Raw genomic sequence first — 20,631 nt, forward strand, 5'->3', positions numbered from 1 at the left:
AGTTCTAGCCAGAAAAGCTGATTTGGATAAAGAGGGCATGATGTTGATCATAATTATTACCAGTTCGGTAGCTAATCCATGTTTTATCTTTAAAAAGTGGTTTGATATTGGTGCCAAATACGAAAAACTTCTGGATAAGATACAATCCTTAGAACGATCTACTAATGAAACTAAAAAAAAAAATATATCCACACACAGACAGAGGAGTTGAGAGCAGGACTCCCTGCACCACTGTATTTCAAGACTAAAGAATGGTCCAAGGTTATTAGAAAATCAACTATAATTTATCCAGTCACCATACGGAATGGCCACCAGATGACAGGCACCCCCAAGACTATGAGATCCTGTAGAAATGTTAAATTTGAAGAGATTTAAGGAAGCATGATGTGGGAGTGTCATATATCAATCTGTTGATTTCATTGGTTAAGCAATAAAGAAACTGCTTGGCCCTGATAGGTTAAAACATAGGTGGGAGGAGTAAACAGAACAGAATGCTGGGAGGAAGAGGAAGTGAGCTCAGAGACGCCATTCTCCCCGCTCCTGGGCAGATGCACATGATGAAGCAAGCCGCCAGGTCAGACATGCTGAATCTTTCCCGGTAAGACCAGTGCTACAGTTTATTAGAGATGGGTTGATCAGGATATCAGAATTAGCCAGTAAGGGCTAGAGCTAATGGGCCAAGCAGTGTTTAAAAGAATACAGTGTCCGTGTAATTATTTCAAGGCATAAGCTAGCCAGGCGGACGGGGTGCTGGGGACGCAGCCCCACCGCTCCTATTACAACAGAAGCAGTCACTTCACGTGGTGTGCAGTCACCTTTTGTGAAGCAGATGTTAAGTTCATGGGCAACTCAGAACAGAATTATCCCACAAGCCTGAAGGATTTAGCTACAGCGATACTGGAAGCTGCTTCTTAGTTGTAGTAGAAGACATGGTGGAGAAAGGAAGCAGGGTCATTAGGACACTGACGGAGGTCTGGAGGCATGGAAATTCCCCGGTATGCTGATCTGCAAAGACAGTATGGATTTGACAGTCACATCTTGGCCCTATGCCACACAAAGGATGTGAGTGCTTGGGACCGGACTGAAGAACCAGGAAGGAGGACTAAGTGAAGGCCCAAAAGAAGCCTGCCTGCACTGATATATTTTTTTTCAAATATTGACTTCGTAATATAATTCTGTAAATAGAATGAATACCAAACCCAGAAGCTACGGAATGCAAGAAGGCAATTAGGCCATTAAAGGCAAGATCAGCACCTATATTTTGGAATGGATTCAAAATACAGCTGATATTGGATTTCACACTTATGAAGAAACTTGGGTTAGGAGAAGTGATTTCTACCTTTTTTTTTTTTTTTAAATAAAGGTCAGATGTTTTAATGTGGTAAATAAGGTCATCTGAAAGGGATTGCAGGCAGAGCATTCCTAGAAACAATGCTTTTTTCTAGAGATGATCCAAACAGAAAGCCCAAGCCTTCTGGAATATGCAGAGTATAACAAAGACTGGCATTGACCTAATGAATGCAGATCAACAAGGGACAGGAAAGACAACACTTCTCCCCCAGGAAATGCCTCAGGGAGCCTCTCCCAAGCTCCAAAATCAAATTTGATTCAATCATACCCTGTCAGCATTGGGGAAATTCATCCACAGAATAACTGAGATATTTTATGTCTGTTGTTAAAACTCATGCTTCTCTGGAAGACAGAACAGCTTCACTAGGATAAAACAAAATTTTCAGGAGAGATCATAAAACAAATATTTGGGCAAACTTCTATAAATAAGGAAAGGCTAAAGCTAACTGAAGATCTACTAGACATGGGCACAAGTGTAACGATAATTTCACCAACATCTTGGCATCCAGATTGGCCTCATCAGAAGGTAAATATTCAGTTCTTAGGGCCTCGAACTTTATTTCAGGTAAAACAAAGTACAAGGTAGGATGAATGTATAGGGCCAAAAGAACAGGTAGGGAAATTAAAACCATGTTTAAGTAATATAGCAATGAATTTATGGGGCATGATTTGTTACGACAATGTAAAACCCAGAATAACAATTTTTCTTTTTGGTTTTTCGAGACAGGGTTTCTCTGTAGCTTTGGTGCCCGTCCCGGAACTAGCTCTTGTAGACCAGGCTGGCCTCGAACTCACAGAGATCCGTCTGCAATAACATTTTTTCTAATCTCAGAAATAAACCATAAAATAAGAGAAATATTAGGAAGTATTATCCAGAACAGTCACTGGACATTCAGGCTGTACATAAACAAGCCACAACAGCCCCACCTTTAAGATGGTTAGCTGACAAACCTGTCTGGGTAGAACGAAGGCCTCTCACATTAGAGAATTTGCAGACATTAGAACAGCTGGTACAGGAGCAGCTAAATGTTTCAACATGTTGAAGAACTGACTAGTTCTTTGAACTTGACTACATTTGCCACTACAAGAAATCTGGAAAATGGACAATGGTAACAGATCTAAGAGCTATTAATAAGGTGATTAAGCCAATGTGCACTTTACAGTCTGGAATCCCCTTGCCTTCCCTACTACCTAAAGGATGGTTTAGCAGGGCGGTGGTGGCGCACACCTTTAGTCCCAGCACTCAGGAGGCAGAGGCAGGCGGATCTCTGTGAGTTTGAGGCCAGCCTGGTCTAGAAGAGCTAGTTCCAGGACAGGAACCAAAAGCTACGGAGAAACCCTGTCTTGAAAATCAAAAAAAAAAAAAGGATGTTTTATTATAGTGATTGATTTAAAAGACTGTTTTTTAACTCTACCTTTCCAAAAACAGGATAGAGAAAAATCTGCCTTCACAGTGCTTACTAATAATAATTCCCACACTGTTAAAAGATATCGGGAAAATTCTTCTCCACTTTGTGTCAATATTTTGTACAACAGCTATTGGAAATATTCACAAATAGTTTCCTCAATCTATAATTAACTATTATATGGATGGTATCTTAGCTGATTCAAACACAGATATCTTAGAAAAAATGTTTGAAGAGATGAAACAAAACAAAACCAGCTTGCCTTGTTGGGGATTGCAAATTGCTCCTGAAAAAAAAATACAAACAGGAGATTCTATTGATTACGTAGGATATAAGATAAGATAGAGTTACAGAAAATTCAACCACAGAAAGTATAAATCAGGAGAGATCAATTTTAAACTCTTCAAAAAAAGGAATTGTAGATGCAACCATCACCAACAACCAAGAGATGGAAGAGAGAATCTCAGGCATTAACGATAATGATAGAACAATAGATACATTAGCCAAAGAAAATGCTAAATCTAAAAAATTCCTGACACAAAACACCCAGGAAATCTGGGACACTATGCAAAAACCAAACCTAAGAATAACAGGAATAGAAGAAGGAGAAGAATCCCAGCTCAAATGCTTGGAAAATAATTTAAACAAAATCATAGAAGAAAATTTTCTTAACCTAAAGAAGGAGACGTCTATAAAAGATAGAAGAAGCTTACAGAACACCAAATAGGTTGGACCAGAAAAGAAAGCTCCCTACCATATCATAACTGATGTCACTAGGAGGTCTGCTCTTTTCTGAGGGGAAACAGATCTGGGGGAGAGCGAAGGTGAGAGAGTTTAGGGAGGCGGAGAATAGGCTGTGGTTGTGATATAAACAGCAACGGCAGGGGAAACTAAAGCATTGACAAGCCAACGATTATGAAGTGGAAGCAGCCCTCATTAGAAATCACAAACATAACATCCTAAAATATGATCTACACAGTCCTTTTTATCCATAGGCAATAATCAGGAACTTCAGTACTGTCAGACTAAAAAAGCCCTTTTAATTCCGAGAAACAACTCCTTAGAAGCAAAAATACATGGAGTAGGACTTCACGAGGATTTAGTTCTTATGACTAAACCTTAAACTGCAGTGCTTATGTGAGAAATGGCCCCAGCAATTCCCCAAATAATATCTACTTTAAATAAACTCGCTGAATCCACTTTGGCTGTCTCATTATTCAATTTGCTTTCAAGGAACGTGGTGATGAAAGAAGAAAAATACTTCTTTCTAACATAACCATACTGGCAAGAGCAGCGACATCATCAGTATTCAGAGAATGTCTTGGCAGGTGAAACCTTCAGAAAAAGAAGGAACACCAGCTAATCCAAGTTATCAAAATAGCCAGAGTACTTCTCATATTATGTGTTTCTAAGGCAGAAAAAGTAAACACACAATATCATTATGTTTAAATTTTAGACAAGGACAACGGTTCCTCACGGAAACCGTGATGGAAGTCAGCGTGTTTACGAGAGCAGCTGCGAGCAGAGCGGGCGGGCTCCGTGTGGAGACTTAGGTAACGCGGCGATGCCATGTGGAAGGCTTCACCGTGGATTGTAACCTGAATTGAAGTATACTAGTGCTATTTTTAAAAAGGAGAAGAGTTGTGGAAACAGGTTTGGAGGTAGAAAGCTTATCTCACTCAGTAGATGATCGTGGTTACAACAGCCAGCAATTTTACTAGTGGATCTGAGTAATCACCTACTGTGTCCATGTATAACATTCTCAACACACCTCCTAGGATCTGAACGGCCCCTGAAATGACTGAAGGCCACAGAGGGACTTGAATTTACTTCAAGTAATTTCTGTGACGCCCCCCCCAACAATAAAATATAGCATATAATAAAAATGTTGCTTTTCATTCTCAGAAGAAAATGCCTATTCTGATAATTCAACATTAGCTCACCACATAAACCTGGAAACTTAGCACACACACACCCAACCCCGAATGAGTGGGAACGCTTCATCTGGTCAACTCTCCTGTCTGCTCACTTCCACCACCTGCTCTGATCCCCCCTCGTTTTCTCTTTCAATTATGATCTTTAGTTGTACTCGTGGTTGTTTATGAACGTGTAATTCTTTCTCCTCTTCAATCAGTCTCCCCTTCTGGACTACGTTTCTCTTGACCTTGGTCTTCTCTTAACTTGGAGACACTTAACTTCTAATTACTAAATGTCCTCTGGATCAGAGGTCGCAGGGTTATTTTAGCAGAGGAGCCTCCGTCCAGCCTCAGCACGGCGGCGGCGCTGGAAGGGTCTCAAGGTATCATCTGGTAGAGAGCCCTGCCAGCAGGAACAGGTGGCCGACTCCTTAATTCTTTCTTTTTTTAAGATGACTAAAGGTTTTGATCATAAACATTTCACATGGCATAAAGATTCTTCTGACCAGTTAGTAAAAAGCAATGTAAGACTGGAGCAAATGTATTTAGGAATATATATATGCATATACAGATATGTATGTAACCATTAAAAAATGAGGCCATGCACCAGAAAGAGGTGTAAGGGAGGATTTGAAGGTAGGAAAGGGAAGGGGGAATAATAAAATTATACTATAATATTAAAATCGTATAATAAAAAAATAATTTTAAAAGTTGTGGTTGAACACAATTATTCACTAAAATACAAGAAAGAATTCCTTTATCACTCTGAGCTCTAAGTTTCTCATATAAATCCAGGCAATACTGCTTACTGCAGTTTCTGTAAGGGTTCTAAAGCATGAAGAGGAACGGCACACATGTAAAACTGAAAGAGAACACAGGAAAGTGTGAAGAACCTGCCCTCCAAGCTATGCCAGGTTCCCAATCCCATCTCAACCCTTTACCAGCTGTGCAACTCTCAGCAACACATTCGAGTTCTCGGAGGTCAGCTCCCAGGCAGCCTCGTCTTGGTACACTGCCAATTCATCTGCAGGTACAGTGAGGAGAGCACAGACTGAGGCGCCTGGTCTACACAGATCCTCAGGAAATGCTAAGTCCCCACTCCCCATCCACTGCTATGTGAGCTGGTCTCCTTCCGTTGACTGCTTTAATGTGCTTGTGTGGAATCCAGGAAAAACGAAGGTTCAGGAAGGACATAAACCTTTCCTCTGCGATGTGACACACAAGACAAAACCCTTTACTTCATCAGTCCTACTTTGAAAATCAGAAAGAAATGAGCTAGAGTGGCCTTTAGCAAACCTTAAGTAACTCTGGAAGATGAGAGACGTTGCTCCACGGTGAGGATCAAAGGGGGAAGAAGAGCTGCCTAAGGGAAGCACCCAGAGCTGCTCCTGGGTCACTGATAGCAAGAGCCATAAAGAGTACGGTTTGGAAGTCTAGCAGACTTCCCATAGGTCTTCAGTGCTCCATTTACAATAAAGACAAAACCGACAGGACAGGGTTAGAAAACAAAAACAAAAACACACAAGCTGCACAAGTAAATAAAAGAAATTATCTCTCATAGCTAAGAGAGTTGGGAAAACCGAGATCCACTTCCAACGAAGGTCAAGTCCCGGCTCCTTCTCCCAGTCCTTGGGTGATGGAAGTTGGAAATGGCTCTCTTGGCTTCTTGGCAAAGGTCAAGCTATGACGGCTTTTCCATATGACAGAATCACCTTCACTGTCTTCACATTGGTGATTAGATTCTTCACAAACGAAGTAGGATTGTGGGATACGGCGAATGTCTACTCCATGGCATGCATCTAACTGATTGATACAGGATATATCATCTCTTCATTAGATTGCTATAAAAATTGCTCACCTTATTATGTATAAAAATAATCCTGAGGTCAGGGATAAGGACAGCGTAGCTTATGAGGAGATCCTGTACATGTTTGAGTTCGTCTTTACACTTCTTAGCGGTTGAGTAGAACTGCTTCCTTACAGGCAGGTTCTTGAACAGCTTCAGGGCAGTTACCGTAGTACCTGTGGGCAGACAAGAAGCAAGCACTTTAGATGCGGAAGGACTGCCCATCTCTAAAGGCACACAGTCACTAATCAACCCCTTCTAGCATTAAGACCAATCCTCCGCCAAGCATGGAGGTCCAAACACGGTCATGGCTGTGAACTAGCACAGACTCTTCCTGCTCAGACCCACTGCCTACCGCAGAGAAACAGCCTCACTAGAATACAATCTGAGAATCTGCTGACAGTCAAACCTTCTGGAGATGCTAGAGCCTCTGCACCTTAAGTACGGTATAAACACGATGTGAGACTACACAGAACATGTAATGACCTTTATCATGCCATTAAAGTATTTACATAAAACACCATAGAATTATTTAGTTTAACTTACCTCACCTTCAAAGGAGAACGTTGAAAACAGAAATTAATCAGGCATGGTGAAATATGCCTGTCATCCAAGCAAGGAGGCTGAATGGGGCTTCACCACACAAAGAGAAACATCTCTCTTCCAGAAAAAGAACAAACCTCTCTAGAGATTTTTAAATCATTTCCTATGTGCAAGTATTTGGGCTGGGTACATATGTGTGCACCGTGTGTGTGGTGCCCACGGAGGGCAAGAGAGGCAGTCTTCGGTAACTGGAGTTACGAGCAGTTCTGAGCAATCATGGGGCTGTTGGGAATTGAACCACAGCCACAGTCCTATGGAAAAGCAGTCAGTGCTCTTAACCACAGAGTCAACTTTCTAGGCCCCAAGAAACATTTCTTAAAATCAAAGACTAAAATCATTTTCCACCGGAAATCCTAAAATTTAAAATATTTTTGGAAGAAAAATGTTTAAAAATTTTAGTCATCAAGTTTTTAACAAGAAGGCCAGCATCAAAGTTTTCATTTGTGGCACCAGAAGACACACAAATCACACAGTATTCGGGGACATTTAGAAACCTACATCCAAATAGCCAGGTGTGGTAGTGTGTACCTGGAACCCCAGCACTCGGGACAGTGAGGTGAGGCTCTGCATAGCTCAATGCTGGCCACACAGGGAGCGCCTGCTCCGCCACACATAAAGGAGAAAGAGTCACAGCACTAGTGTTTCTCACGGTGCGAACCCAGGGTCTCCACAGCTCTCCGCTACCAACCCTTCCACATCACCTCCGTTGCTTTGTGAATCTGAGAACCCTTAGGACTGCTTCTACCAAGGAGCCCATGGCCACCCCACTAGGCTAAAATGAAGAGTGGGCAAGAGCAAACCAAGATCAGGGCACCCACACAATAGAGACAAGACCAGTTACCTAAGCCAAGGACAACTCCAGAAGCCTAGAGCCCTGTGCAAACCCACCAACATGAGCAGCCCCGACAATATGCCTCCTCCAGAGGCCAGGACCCCTATTGTTTTAGCCCCAAGAAACAGTTTACCTGAAGTACAACACAAGGAATCCTGCAAGGGCCTTGAAGAGGATGGATAAAGGAAGACGGTGAAAGCAGAAGCCAAGAGCTGAACTAAATAATAAGACCAATTCAAACCACAAAGTAGAGTTCAACAAAGAAATAGAATCACCAAAGAAAACCCAAAACTGATATAAAACTAGGAATAAAACCTTAGAAAACCAGACAAAACCCTGAGAAGTATGCCTCTCCAACAGACTGCAGGACACGCAAGGGGAAACTTCAGGCACTGAAGACAAGGTAGAAGTGAGCTGGTGGCACAAAAGTACTCAACAAAATACTTGCAAACCGAGTCCAAAATGATCATCTATTGTGATCAAATAGGCTTCATCCCAGCAATGCAAGGATGGCTCAATCTATGAAAATCAAAAAATGAAATCCACTGAAAACAAAAACATGATCATGTCATTAGATGCAGAAAGAGTCTTTGACAAAATTTAACAAGCCATTATGACAGAAGTCATGGAGAGACCAGGACAAGGAACAGACCTCAGCACAATGAAAGCAATTTACAGCAAGCCCACAGCCAATCAGACTAAAGGGGGAGAAATCCAAAGCACTGCTACTAGAATCAGGAATGAGGAAAAGTCCGCTCTGTCCATCCCTAGTCACTGCAGAACTCTTAACTAGAGCAATAAGACAGCTCAGGGGATACAAAAAGTAAAGGAAGAAGTCAGAGTACATTTATTTGCATATGATATGCAAATATATAAGGTCCTTAAAAACACCACCAGAAAATTTCCACAGTACATAAAAACTTTCATTAAACTAGTACTACACAAAATCACCACACACACATTAGTAGCCTTCTTTTAGACAAGTAAAAAAGGGGCTAGGAAATCAGGGAAACACCACTTTCCATGAGAGTGTAAAAACAAACAAACAGAAAAACTTGGACTAACTAACCAAGTAAAAAACATGTATAATAAAAATTTGAAGACACTAAATAAATTGAAGAAGATATCAGAAGATGGAAAGATTTTCCATGCTCATGGTTCACTGGGATTAATACTACAAAAAATGACTATCCTGTGAAATACAATTCCCCATCAAAATTCCAACATAATTCTCCCCAGAAATTGAAAAAAAATCAATCTTTAGCTTCATATTAAAATACACACAGAGAGACACAGACACCCCAAGACAAACTTTAAAAAACAAAAACAAAAAACAAGAGAACCAAAACAATCCTGAAAAATAAAAGAACTTTTGGAGGTCTTATCATCTTGGATTTCAAGTTGTATCAAAGACCAATAGTAACAAAAACAGCACTGTACTGGCATAAAAAGACACATTGATTAACAGACTTGGACTGAAGAACAAGACATAAGTGTACACACCTATAGGCACCTGATTTTTGACAAAGAACCCAAAAATTCACAATGGAGAAAAGCCAGCTTCATCAACAAATGGTGCTGGTCAAACTGTGTAGCTGTATGAAGAAGAATCCAAATAGATCCCTGTTTTTCATCCTGCACAAAACTCAACTCCCAATGGATCAAGAACCTCAGAGCAGATACTCTGAAAACATGCTGTTGACAGAGACAGGAAAAGTCTTTCTGAACAGAACAGGCACAATAACCAACAGCTAACAAGCGAGACCTCACTAGACTGAGAAGCCCCCGAATGACGAAGGACACCAGACTTGCAGTCAAGTGGCTACAGAATGGGGAGATCTTTGCCAGGTTCATATCCAGTGGATGCAATATCTAAAACATATAAAGAACTAAAAAACCTGAACATTAAGAAAACAACCCAACTTAAAAACGGGGCACAGAACTAAACAGAAATGGCTGAGGAACAAGGAATGTTCAACCTCAGTCATCATGAAAATGCAAATCCAGAGTCTCTAAGATTTCATCTTACCCCAGTCAGAATGGTCAAGTTCAATAAAACAATGACAGTTCATGCTGGCAAGGATGGGGAGCAAGGGGAGCACTCCTCCATTGCTGGTGGGAGCGCAAACTTGTACAGCCAATATGGAAATCGGTGTGTTGGTTCCTCAGGAAGCTGGAAACTGACCCACCTCAAAATTTAGCTACCCCACTCCTGGGCATGTACCCAAAGACTACACCTGACCACAAGAATGCCTGGCTCACCCACCCTTGCTGCCGCTCTACTCCCGATAGCCAGGAACAGGAGACTGCCTCGATGTCCATTAACTGATGGATGGTAATGAAATGGGCTGCATTTACACTATCAAATTATTCAGCAGGTAAAGGGTGGAGCTAGAAGCAATCATCCTGAGCAAGGCAACCTGAACCCTGAAAGAAAAGTATTGCATGTTTTCTGTTACATGTGGGTGTTCTCTGTGTGTTTCAATCACAACAACCGCAGCAACCGGGAAGGAGGAGCAGATCTGCCAAGGAAGGGAAGGACACAGAGTTTTGAGGAGATAAGAGGCAACTAGAATAGGAGGATTAGATGGACAAGAGGCTGGGAGAGCAGGGTAAAGGACGGACTGTGGGAAGGGACAGCTAACATTAACCACCTCTGGGAAACCGCATGGCCTTCTATTACTGCAGGCTGCTCCGCATCCAGTCTCAGTCAATCGTGCCAGCAGCAGGGCAATGATCATCCATTACTTGTTGTCCAGGAGGTCACACTGCTGTGCCTTCTTAACCAGACCCGTCAGCTTCACCCTCAAATGTCATGGTCTCTGAGAATCTCCCGTCCGCCCTGTACATGGTCAGTGCTTTCATTCCACTCTCATTACTATTTCCTCACCTGTGTCTCACCAATCCTTGACTCCTAAATATCAGTGGGAGGTCACTACTATAATATGACAGGGTGGAGCAAGGCATGTGGATAGAAATCAATGCCCCACATGGACAAGGTTATGAAAACAAAACATTATTAGATAATTTTAATATACATATTATGTTCTAAATACTACATTATACCCAACCCACATACCCATAAATTACTTTTTCTCCTTAAAAGAGCCCAAGTAAACTAAGAATCATAAGAAATATAAAAATTAAATGTTTTAATAAAACTTACTGCTGGGTGGTGGCGGCGTACACCTTTAATCCCAGCACTTGGGAGACAGAGTCTGGGGCCAGCCTGGTCTACAGAGCTATTTCTAGGACAGCCAGGATTATACAAAGAAACCCTGTATTAATAAACAAACAAAAAAAATAAAACTTACAGATAAAAGAGATTTTTTTTATTTCAAATTAAATGTCTGAATCTGAATGCTGAAATGTCTTTAAAAATAAAGGGCCCAAGTAACACCGGCTAATAGGGAGGAGGCCTGGCGCACTGTTGTATTTTACAGAAGGAACCACTCAATTCTCTAACTTTAGCACATTCTTCAAACACCAGAATTAAATTGCAGCTCCGCAATTGCTCCATACGGCCCTATGTCATGCCACTTAAGACGGAAGCTATTTACACTTCTGATACAAAGGCGGGCGCTGAATTGTCAGAAAGGATTCTACAGGAATGAACACAGTTCCGCTGCTGTGCTAAGACAAACTCCACACCCACAGTCCCCCGCGCAGCGGTCTACAGCAGGGGTTTTCACGGCACAGAGCAGAATACTCCTTCCGAAGCATCTGCTCTGGAGCGTCGGCTAGACGCACACAACCGAAGGGCGGGCAAAGAGAGCTGTGATGACCATAAATAACCAGGCACCCCTGGGAACAAGCCTTGGGGAGCTGAGAGTTAATCCGCTTCCTTGAAGGAAAGCAGGGAGAGGGGCAGGAGAGATGGGACGGTGGCTAAGACTGAAAAGTGTCTCTTTCCTGCATTCCTTCAGTTCCTTTGTGTCCATCTTTTCAAAATTAGCCAACTGTTAAAGACTGTGGGTGGACTGGGTGAATGGAGAGAAGATGCAGTACCACCTGCCTTAAAATAAAAACCAAGTTCACTTCCTGTCTGTGCGCTTCCTCTAGCGCACTTCCTGTCTGTGCGCTTGCTCGAGCGCACTTCCTGTCTGTGCACTTGCTCTACTTCTGTGTGCACTGCACCCTCTTAATCAAAATTACAGTTTTACCTTCCAAAGGTGAGGGGGAGTAGAAAAGACTGTGCTGGTCTTGAAGAGGACCAGAGTTCAGTTGCCAGCACCCACATCAGGTGACTCCCAACTCCTGTAACCTAACTACAGCTCCAGTCAATCAGACAGCTTCTCCTGGTCCTTGTAGGAACCAATACAGAAGTGGGAGGCAAGCATATACACACAGACACGCAGAGACAGACACACGCTGGTGTACAATTAAAAACAAATATTTTTAAGAGGAAAAAAAGAAAACCAGTTATGTTTAAAAGTGCAATGAAGAGATGAGAAGAACAATTAAAATAACAAGCACTGAAACCAAGATCACCTTCAATGGCTAAAACAATCCATAAAACAAATATCTGTACCCAAAAAGCAAGAAAGAAATCTTCCGTAAACCACATTTAAACATGTACAACGCTTCAGCGTCTAGTTGAGATTTTGTTGGAGGCTGCCCCTGTAGCTATGTGTGCCGTCTGCAGGGACCATCTCACCCGAGGACATGAGGAGTGACTTCTAAGGGCATTCGCATCGCAGTGGCGTTTAGTCCCCAAGAGCCTCAGATGCACAGGTATAAATTAGGATGGCCGAACTGCAGTTTTATCTTACATAGAAAATATTTAAATGGAAGCTAATGACAGCTGGTGAAATGTGAGTCTGAGATTCAGTGGCTTACAAACCATCAACACGAAGCAACGCTACCGCAAGGGCACTTTTACTCGGCACAGGGTTGTATAATTTGTCTATCTAGAGCAATCTGAAGTTTAGATTTTTTTTTTGTTGTTGTTGTTGCTGTTACCTAAGCAATCGGGTATAGTGAGGTGGAAAAAGTGAGTTTAAAAAGTCGTAGTGATTTTGTAACTACTGACCTTTCGAGTGTGTTGTTTCCCGAGTTATGAAACAAGCTAATGAAAATAAGATGCATTTACCGACTACAAAACTTCCTCAGCACGCATACCTAATTTAACTCACTAAAGGTGCAAGACTGACGTCAGTAGAAAAAGAAAAATCAAGCGGTGAAAGGGCAGAGATCAGATGGAGCCCTTCCGTAAGGATTGTTATTTCACAGTTCCCATGGAGACGAACACAGAAAAGCATGAGAAGTTTGATGATACAGAGCCACGGGCCACCCAGAACAGACCGGCACCCGCTGAGATAAAAATAAATACTTTTAAGTTTTATAAGGCGACAGGGTTACTTCACAGCGGTCTCCTAGGAGGACGAACGCCTTCTAGTGCTTTCCTAACGTGAACTCTGACGATCTAGGCTGAGAGGATTTCTAAAAAGGGAAGATGTCTAAGAAGTAAAATCAAGTTGGACCTATCTTCATTTAACACATATTGAAAAGATGATAATGTATTATTTTGCTAAGATAGATAGTATTTATTACATAGCAAACTAATTATAGATGAGTTCTTTTTTATTGACTATGAACAAGTGTAAATGAGAGTTTTCTTAGAATTTCCTATTAGTTCTTCTTCCCCTGTGGATACAAAATAAAAAATGTAAATTTCTAATGAGCAAATGTAATCACTAACTATGCTGACATTTTCCAAAATTAGAGGCAGAGTGTGTGGACTTACCAGACTTAAAAAAGCAAATTTTATAACGACTGAAGCCATTATTTTAAAAGTAATTACAATGTTTTAACATTAAACGAATTCACAAAAATTGAAGTGCTCTGGTCAATGAAAACAAGGAGCCATGAAGTTAAATTAAGATCGACAACCCAGGTGGGAGGAGGGGAAGAGCAGCAATTACCCCACTCATCCTTCACCGACCAGAGATTCTGCGGCCTCAGCTCTCCAGGGGAGTCACCTTTGACACCGTCTCCGCTACCCATCCACGCTGGGGAAAGCTTAGGCGCTTTAGTGAACACAGACTAAAGAGACCATTTTCTACCTTAGGATTAGCTCTTAGAAAACGTAAAAATATACAAGTAAAATTACATACACATGTGCACAAAACAATACTAGGAACAATGGCTGGTAATTATTTATCTCGGAATAATACAGAGTGAAGAAGTGGACGGGTGTCAGGCAGGACTGCGCTGGAAGGTTGGTAACTGGGAGCTGACAGCAATCACACGATTGACTACCGCAGGCCTATGTATGAAGTTTTCCATACCTACATATGCTGTCAACTTATTCAATCATAGTACAAGTCAACGAGACTCTAGGTACCTCAGCAGACTCCTGTCCTGCGTCTGCAGAGGTGACAGGGGTGATCCAACACCAGGACACAGCTCAACAGCTGCTGTCACAGCAAGTCACCCAGGCACCCAGCCTTAACTCGTTCCTCTTTAGGATGGCTCTGCTCCCTTGAAGGATGGCCACATTTCATCAAGACCAACCCCAAACACTGTCTAAATTCAAGACAAAACTCTTTAAATAATAATAATGATGATGATGATGATGATAGTAATAATAATAATAATGATAGACAGGAAAATATGCTCCAAAGCACTCACTTACCTTGACCAAGATGTGAGGGTTTCTGAGAAAGTATGTGGCCACTGCCATCTAAAACATATTGGGTGCTAAAGTCATCAGCAGCTGTCCTTGTTGTGACGACCACCTGGAAACAACAAACCAAACCAAAAGGACTTTTATTTCAAACTAATACAGTGACCACTCTCTCCCGCCTTTATCTTTTTTCCTTATTTGAGATAAGAGTCTTGTTATGTCGTTTAGACTAGTCTCGAACTCCGAATTTTCACGCCTCCTTTTGAGTCCTGGGATCACAAGAATCTATCACTGCAACCCACCGAAGTGATCGTTTACCTGCGGCAACGAGGAGAACTGTCACAAAGCTGGCAAGGAAAGCAATGCCTACAACTCTAGCACTTGAGGTCTAAGGCAGGAGAATTGCTGTGAGTTCCAGACTAGGGTGGGATACAGAGGAGAAACCCTGTCTCAGAAGAAATGAGGAAAACAAACAAAAATATTATCACATATTAATATTGAAGATGCTATTACTTAGTAATTCTTTTTCAAAGATTTAATTATTTTAACTGAGTATGTGTGTGAGTGTGATTGTGCACACACATGTGCAGGGGTGTGTGTGTGTGATTATGCACAGGCGTGTGCAGGTGTACACATGCAATTTGTGATTATGTACATGTGTGCAGATGTATATGTACACATGTGTGCAGGTGTGTGATTATGTATACATGTGTACGTTCCTTACGAGGCCAGAGGCTTCAGGTCCCTTGGAGATGAAGCTACAGGAGACTGTGAACCTCCAGGAGGGTGCTAGGACTGAACTCAGGGTTTCTGGAAGAACAGCATATGATCTTAAATATTAAAATGGGGCTCCAATCCCTGGCTTGATAAATTACCGTGAAAACTTCTCTGGTAGTAACTTTTGGAGATACTCTTTGAAACAACACAGTAGGCTGGGGTTTGTCTGTTTGTTTTCTGAAGACAGGGTTTCTTTGTGTTGCCCAGTTGGCCTTGGAACTCGCTCTGTAGACCAGGCTGGCTACTGTCTCCCAAGTGCTGGGATTAAACGCGTGAACCATCACAAGTGAAGGCAGCATGTGATTTTTTTTTTTACATTGCAACTAAACTAATATTTGAGCATTTAATTAAAACACAAACCATTATACTGCAAATGGTCATTTGTTTTATATAATACACAAACGTAAAAGAAAACACTTCAATTGTACCAAGGGTATCTGCTTTTTAGTAATTCCCATAAAATTTATGGACAAATGAGAAATTGTTTAGTAATAATTTCCTTCCCTTATGTATTTTATACAAAACATTTCTGAATTTCAAGTTTATAGTTTCAAATACTAAAACTCAAAACATATAAGTATTTAAGGATATTTTTCTTAAACTCAAGTTGAAAATTCAATGTTTAAGGGTAAATTTTTCATTAATTAAAAGTCAGCATTAAGCATATGAGCATAGGAGAATATGAAAATACCTCCTTATGATGTCATCTGTGAAAACAGAAATTTAAGAATCCTGTACTTTTCTGAACTCCCTACATCCCACATCCTATTATCTACCTGGCAGGAAACACAGCCTTGATGGAAAATAAAATGAAAAACAGACAAAAAGAAGAAGTGAAGAGCGGGGATATGGTCAGGGGATATGGTCAGGGGAAGCAAGATGGCCTGGGACAGAGCAGCCCTGTGATAAGGAGTCATCTCTCCTGGCTCTCCTTGACTCAGCACAAGAGAACCTACAATAATCCAGCTGCACTGCTTGGGCTCCTCTGGGTCCAGTTAGAGTCTGTATTTGATGGTTCTACCATCTGTCCTCAGTAGATTTACTGGTGCCATATGCTCTGTGGAACACACGGGCACCATGTGTAGGTACCAGTATATCGCCGCCGCCACCATCACCACCCCCCACCAGACCCTACTCCATCTCTGTGTGTGTGTGTGTAGGTATATGGGTATATACATATATATTATGTGAGCTATATAGGGATATATTGATATAGATAGACACTAGATAAGCAGATGAGAGATAGAGAAATAAAGATCTTTGTTAGTCTGGAGAACTAGCGGAGAATATTAGTTCTGAAATGTCCATCCAACTTTTACTAGGATTATTCGCTCAAGCTGCTATTTGCATGATAATTATTCAAAAAATGGAAACAAAGAATGTTACCTAAGACAAAGACGTATGTGTCTGTGTATTCCAGCTGTTCTACTTCCATTCCATAGGTTGATGATGCAGAACTTTAACCTTGACCTTCCCTGTCAAACCCCTGGTCTAAATTATCCAGTGCATTATTAGTTTTGTTTACCAAAAACAAAGAGAACAGTAAGTGGTATAAATTGTTTTCTGTTTTATTATTCCACAATTACTCCTTTAAAAATAATTCTTCATGGAAACAACTGCTTCTACAAAATGCCAAGGTCAAACTGAACCCTATTTCTATTCTCCAAAGAGCCGGTCACCTGATGTAATGTTGGTGTCACTGAGCAAAGGCAGCTCTGGACTCAGAGTTCCAGTACAAACCCGTCTAGTGGCTTCAGGATGGTCCTGAGAAAAGGATGACGCTTTCACCTCCAGGGAGGCGATGAGAAGACGTGGTAAGGTTACACGGGACTTGGTTTAAACACGCGTACGGATCTGCTATGACACTAACTTGTTCATGCTTTAAACGTATCAGTGAAAAGTAAACCCACACCAACCTAGATGAAGAAGCTGAAGTTCAAAGAAAGGAAGCAGGATTTTAGTGCTACAATATTAGCATTTATGTTAAACTTTTAATAAAAGCGTACTATGGCTTCCAAGAATAAAATTTCATAAATGTCAGTTTTCAGGGCACTATGGAAGTTTATTCATTTGGAAGATGGTTTGTGATATACTGTAAGACAATGAAGAAAACATATATAACCCTGTTTTATAAATTCATGAGGAATTATATTTCAAGGGTTCATCTCATCACGTGGCCCCATATCCCACGGAGGAAACCTCTTGCTGGACAGGCCAGGGTCACAGGACATTAGCAGTGCAGCAGGAGCCTGTGCCCGGCACTACAATCAGGGTCTCTGACATCACCCACAACCTCTGGGGATTCTTTCCAGAAACACTGAGCAACTGTGGAAGAGGGCGAGCCCAGTGACATCAGAATTAAGATGGCACCTTTAAGAATTCTTCAGAGGACTGTCAGGCTTATATGTCCTCTCTATTATTAAAAGTGGGCCCAATTATAAAACTAACATTACAAAAAAGGATCTCAATCCTATGCAAGCACAGTCTCCTCCAGGATTTAGATGACACGGAAACAAACTTTCTTAGGAAACATCCTGGCGGTGCAAGTCAAAGTCTTCCTCACCCAAATTCATTCAAGGCCATGGGGATAAGCCTGATTTTTTTCTTTTTCTTTTCTACTGAGGTGGAGCTGGCTTTTGGTTTGTTTCTTTGGTTTCAAGACTTGAATCCAGAGTCCTCCACACGCTTGGCAGGTGCGCTACCAGAGCTACACCAGCAGCCGCAGCCTGGCTTTTGGATGAATCGACGTTGTAGCACAGAAACGTGAGTCAGGCAGCTAAGATAATGTCTTTCTCTTTCTGGAGGCTGAGATGTCTACCTGCCTGGCTATGCACAGACAAACACTAATGGATGTCCTCTGACTTCCACATTTCCAGAAACTTCCATGTGGGGAGACCAGCAACAGGAACAACTGGCTGTACCCTTTTCAAAGCAGTTCTATTGCCTGGAAAGAGGCTCCGTTTAGGAAGCAGGACATTCCAACTGTTCCAACAATCTCCAGCCGGCACAAGAAGCGCTGGTACCGAAGGACACAGGTTTTACTCGTTTCCTTCAGTCTCAAGGCGGATGCTGTTTCCTGCTGCTTTATGGCTCTCCTAGCTTCTGAGTCTACCCCTCCAAGCATGGGGCTCAAAAACCACTACAGATCCCTGTGCTATCTCTCTACAGAATGACATCTAATGAGCGGGATTGCTCAGAGTAATACCAGGCACACTGTGATGCTCTAATAATATTGCATGGATGACCAACAAATGTGAATGTGACCAGGGACAATGGCTAGCAACTTGAAAGAACAAGACAAAAAAATAATGAACTTGTCTACAGAATGAAGACCTTTGGTGGAAATTAGGAGGAATTTGCCTATGAATGGCTACAAAGTTTCAGAAAAGATTTCCCAACAAGAGGAGTGTAAACATACTTGAAAGCCTGGAGACCGGGATAAGCGACTGAGTTTATCACCGATTTAAGCACAACTGCACACTGTTTTCTACGCTGGAGTCTGGAGCAGGAAAGCCTGTAGCTGCACACACCATGTATCCTCTCACTGGGTCTAAGAGACAAGGCACAGACTCGGGGTACAGAGTCAGTGGAACAAGACAGGCTGTGCTCCAGTACACGCCCGATTTTGGTAACTCGTACGAACACACTGAAAAGTAGCAATGAGAAATTCAGGAACAGTAATTTATCATCATTCAAAAGCCTTGAGGACTTACATAATTCAATGCGCTATGCTTCTGCAGAACCAGAAGTGAAGACCTGCTTGCATCAGTACCACCGACCCCAGAGTAATGCCTGATTGCGACAAGCTAAGATAACAGTAGGACCCATGAGCGTTTCATCTCCACTACAATGAGGGGTCATTACAGACTGCTTTGAAATTGGGGTAAGGAAACTTGGCATTTAACTCTGTAAGAACTTTCCTCAGCAGTAATATGGAGAGATGGATCCACGGAAGACCTACACAGAAGCTTAGCCATGAACTAGACTTTGAGACAAAGGTTAATGACCAGGACTTTACTGCAGGAGAGGGCAGAGCACTGTCCTGAGCTGGGAATGGACCTCACCAAGACTTCATCAAGTCCCTGAGTGCTGACTGCTTGTTCTGCATGACCTGGGCAATATGACGTGAAGGAGACCCAGATGGGAGACGCATTAGCAAGCAACACTCTTGGCAGCACGCATCCCAACGCAGGGAATCTGGGCGGTGCACAGAGGTGCACAACATACAATCAAACCTAATCATTACATGTCTAAAGACTCCATGACCAAATCATGCAAGCTGAAAAGTTTGATCTGTATCAAGTTAACGAGAGGCAGAACCGGCCTGAGCCAACACTAGTCAGAAAGCGGTTACCTTTGAGGACTGTTAATGAGGATGGACATATAGAACCTTCTAGTAGAAAATGCCTTTATTGTGATCTAGAGTATATATAAGACCTAACTGCTGTCTGTGCGCACACAAATGAAAACACACATATATGTACGTGAGTTTATAATAGATTGGTAAAGGGGAAGTCTTAATGTTTTTAAGATAAATTTACACAGCATTGCAACATGTAAACTGTAAATTCTAAAGGTTCAAAAGATTTAAATTTCTCTATTACCGTAATACTTTGATAATCTTTGATAAATCTGATGAGTAAAATCATTTCAATTATTTGTTCTTGAAAAGGCAAAGTGATGAATGTGGTTGTTGAGTGAACTTAACTAATCTAAGACAAGCAAGAATACAGCAAGCAGCAGACAAGCAGAACTGGCAGGCAGCGCAGAGCCGCAGTCGGAGTGGGAAGTCACATTTCTGCAGACTAAGTGCACAGCTGCCACCTAGCAGACAAAGTTGGTGTGACCTCTGCAAGGCCGGGCAGAGCTTCAGAAAACAGACACACCAAAACACGTTTCCTGACAACACTCTCGAAACGTAGAGCTTAAATCCTACCTGCTAGTTTGGACAGCAGCTAACTGGTCAAATATTTACGCTCTAAAATAGCCGGTCAAAGCTCGAAGCACAGGGCGGGTACTGGGAAGCTCCGAGGTCTCAAATCCTATTCCGCTTTACAATATGCGCTCTGTACTAGTTCCAAGGCTGTGGGTTGCCGTGTACAGCCTCCAGAAGGACAGGCAGTTCCCAGGTGTACCCTCTATTTGCTCTTTCCCGAACTCTACCTGGAGTCTCAAGTGAACTCTACATAAAGCAGGTGCCAGGTAACAGAAAGAAAGAAGCACATTGTGCGCTGGGTTCTGGGAAGAGGTGCGAAGTGCACTTAAGGTTTCCA

The 20,631-nt window shown here is 41.9% G+C and overlaps 1 protein-coding gene across 11 annotated transcripts in view; it reads right to left on the reverse strand.

Annotated features, from left to right (window-relative positions):
* The window catches only part of Pms1 (PMS1 homolog 1, mismatch repair system component), a 90,362-nt gene that overhangs the window by 42,891 nt on the left and 26,840 nt on the right, over window positions 1-20,631 (reverse strand). For all 11 annotated transcript variants that reach the window (XR_012908877.1, XR_012908876.1, XR_012908875.1 and 8 more), the window contains 2 exons: window positions 14,591-14,693; window positions 6,531-6,694 (listed from right to left, as the gene is read on the reverse strand). Coding sequence is in view for 8 of the 11 variants with exons in the window: in XM_075956564.1 (XP_075812679.1) it covers window positions 6,531-6,694; window positions 14,591-14,693 (267 nt within the window). In the remaining 3 variants the exon portion in view is untranslated. The remainder of the gene's footprint in view (window positions 1-6,530; window positions 6,695-14,590; window positions 14,694-20,631) is intronic.

The sequence above is a fragment of the Microtus pennsylvanicus genome, chromosome 22 (genome assembly GCF_037038515.1).
Source record: "Microtus pennsylvanicus isolate mMicPen1 chromosome 22, mMicPen1.hap1, whole genome shotgun sequence".
Lineage (NCBI taxonomy): Eukaryota > Metazoa > Chordata > Mammalia > Rodentia > Cricetidae > Microtus > Microtus pennsylvanicus.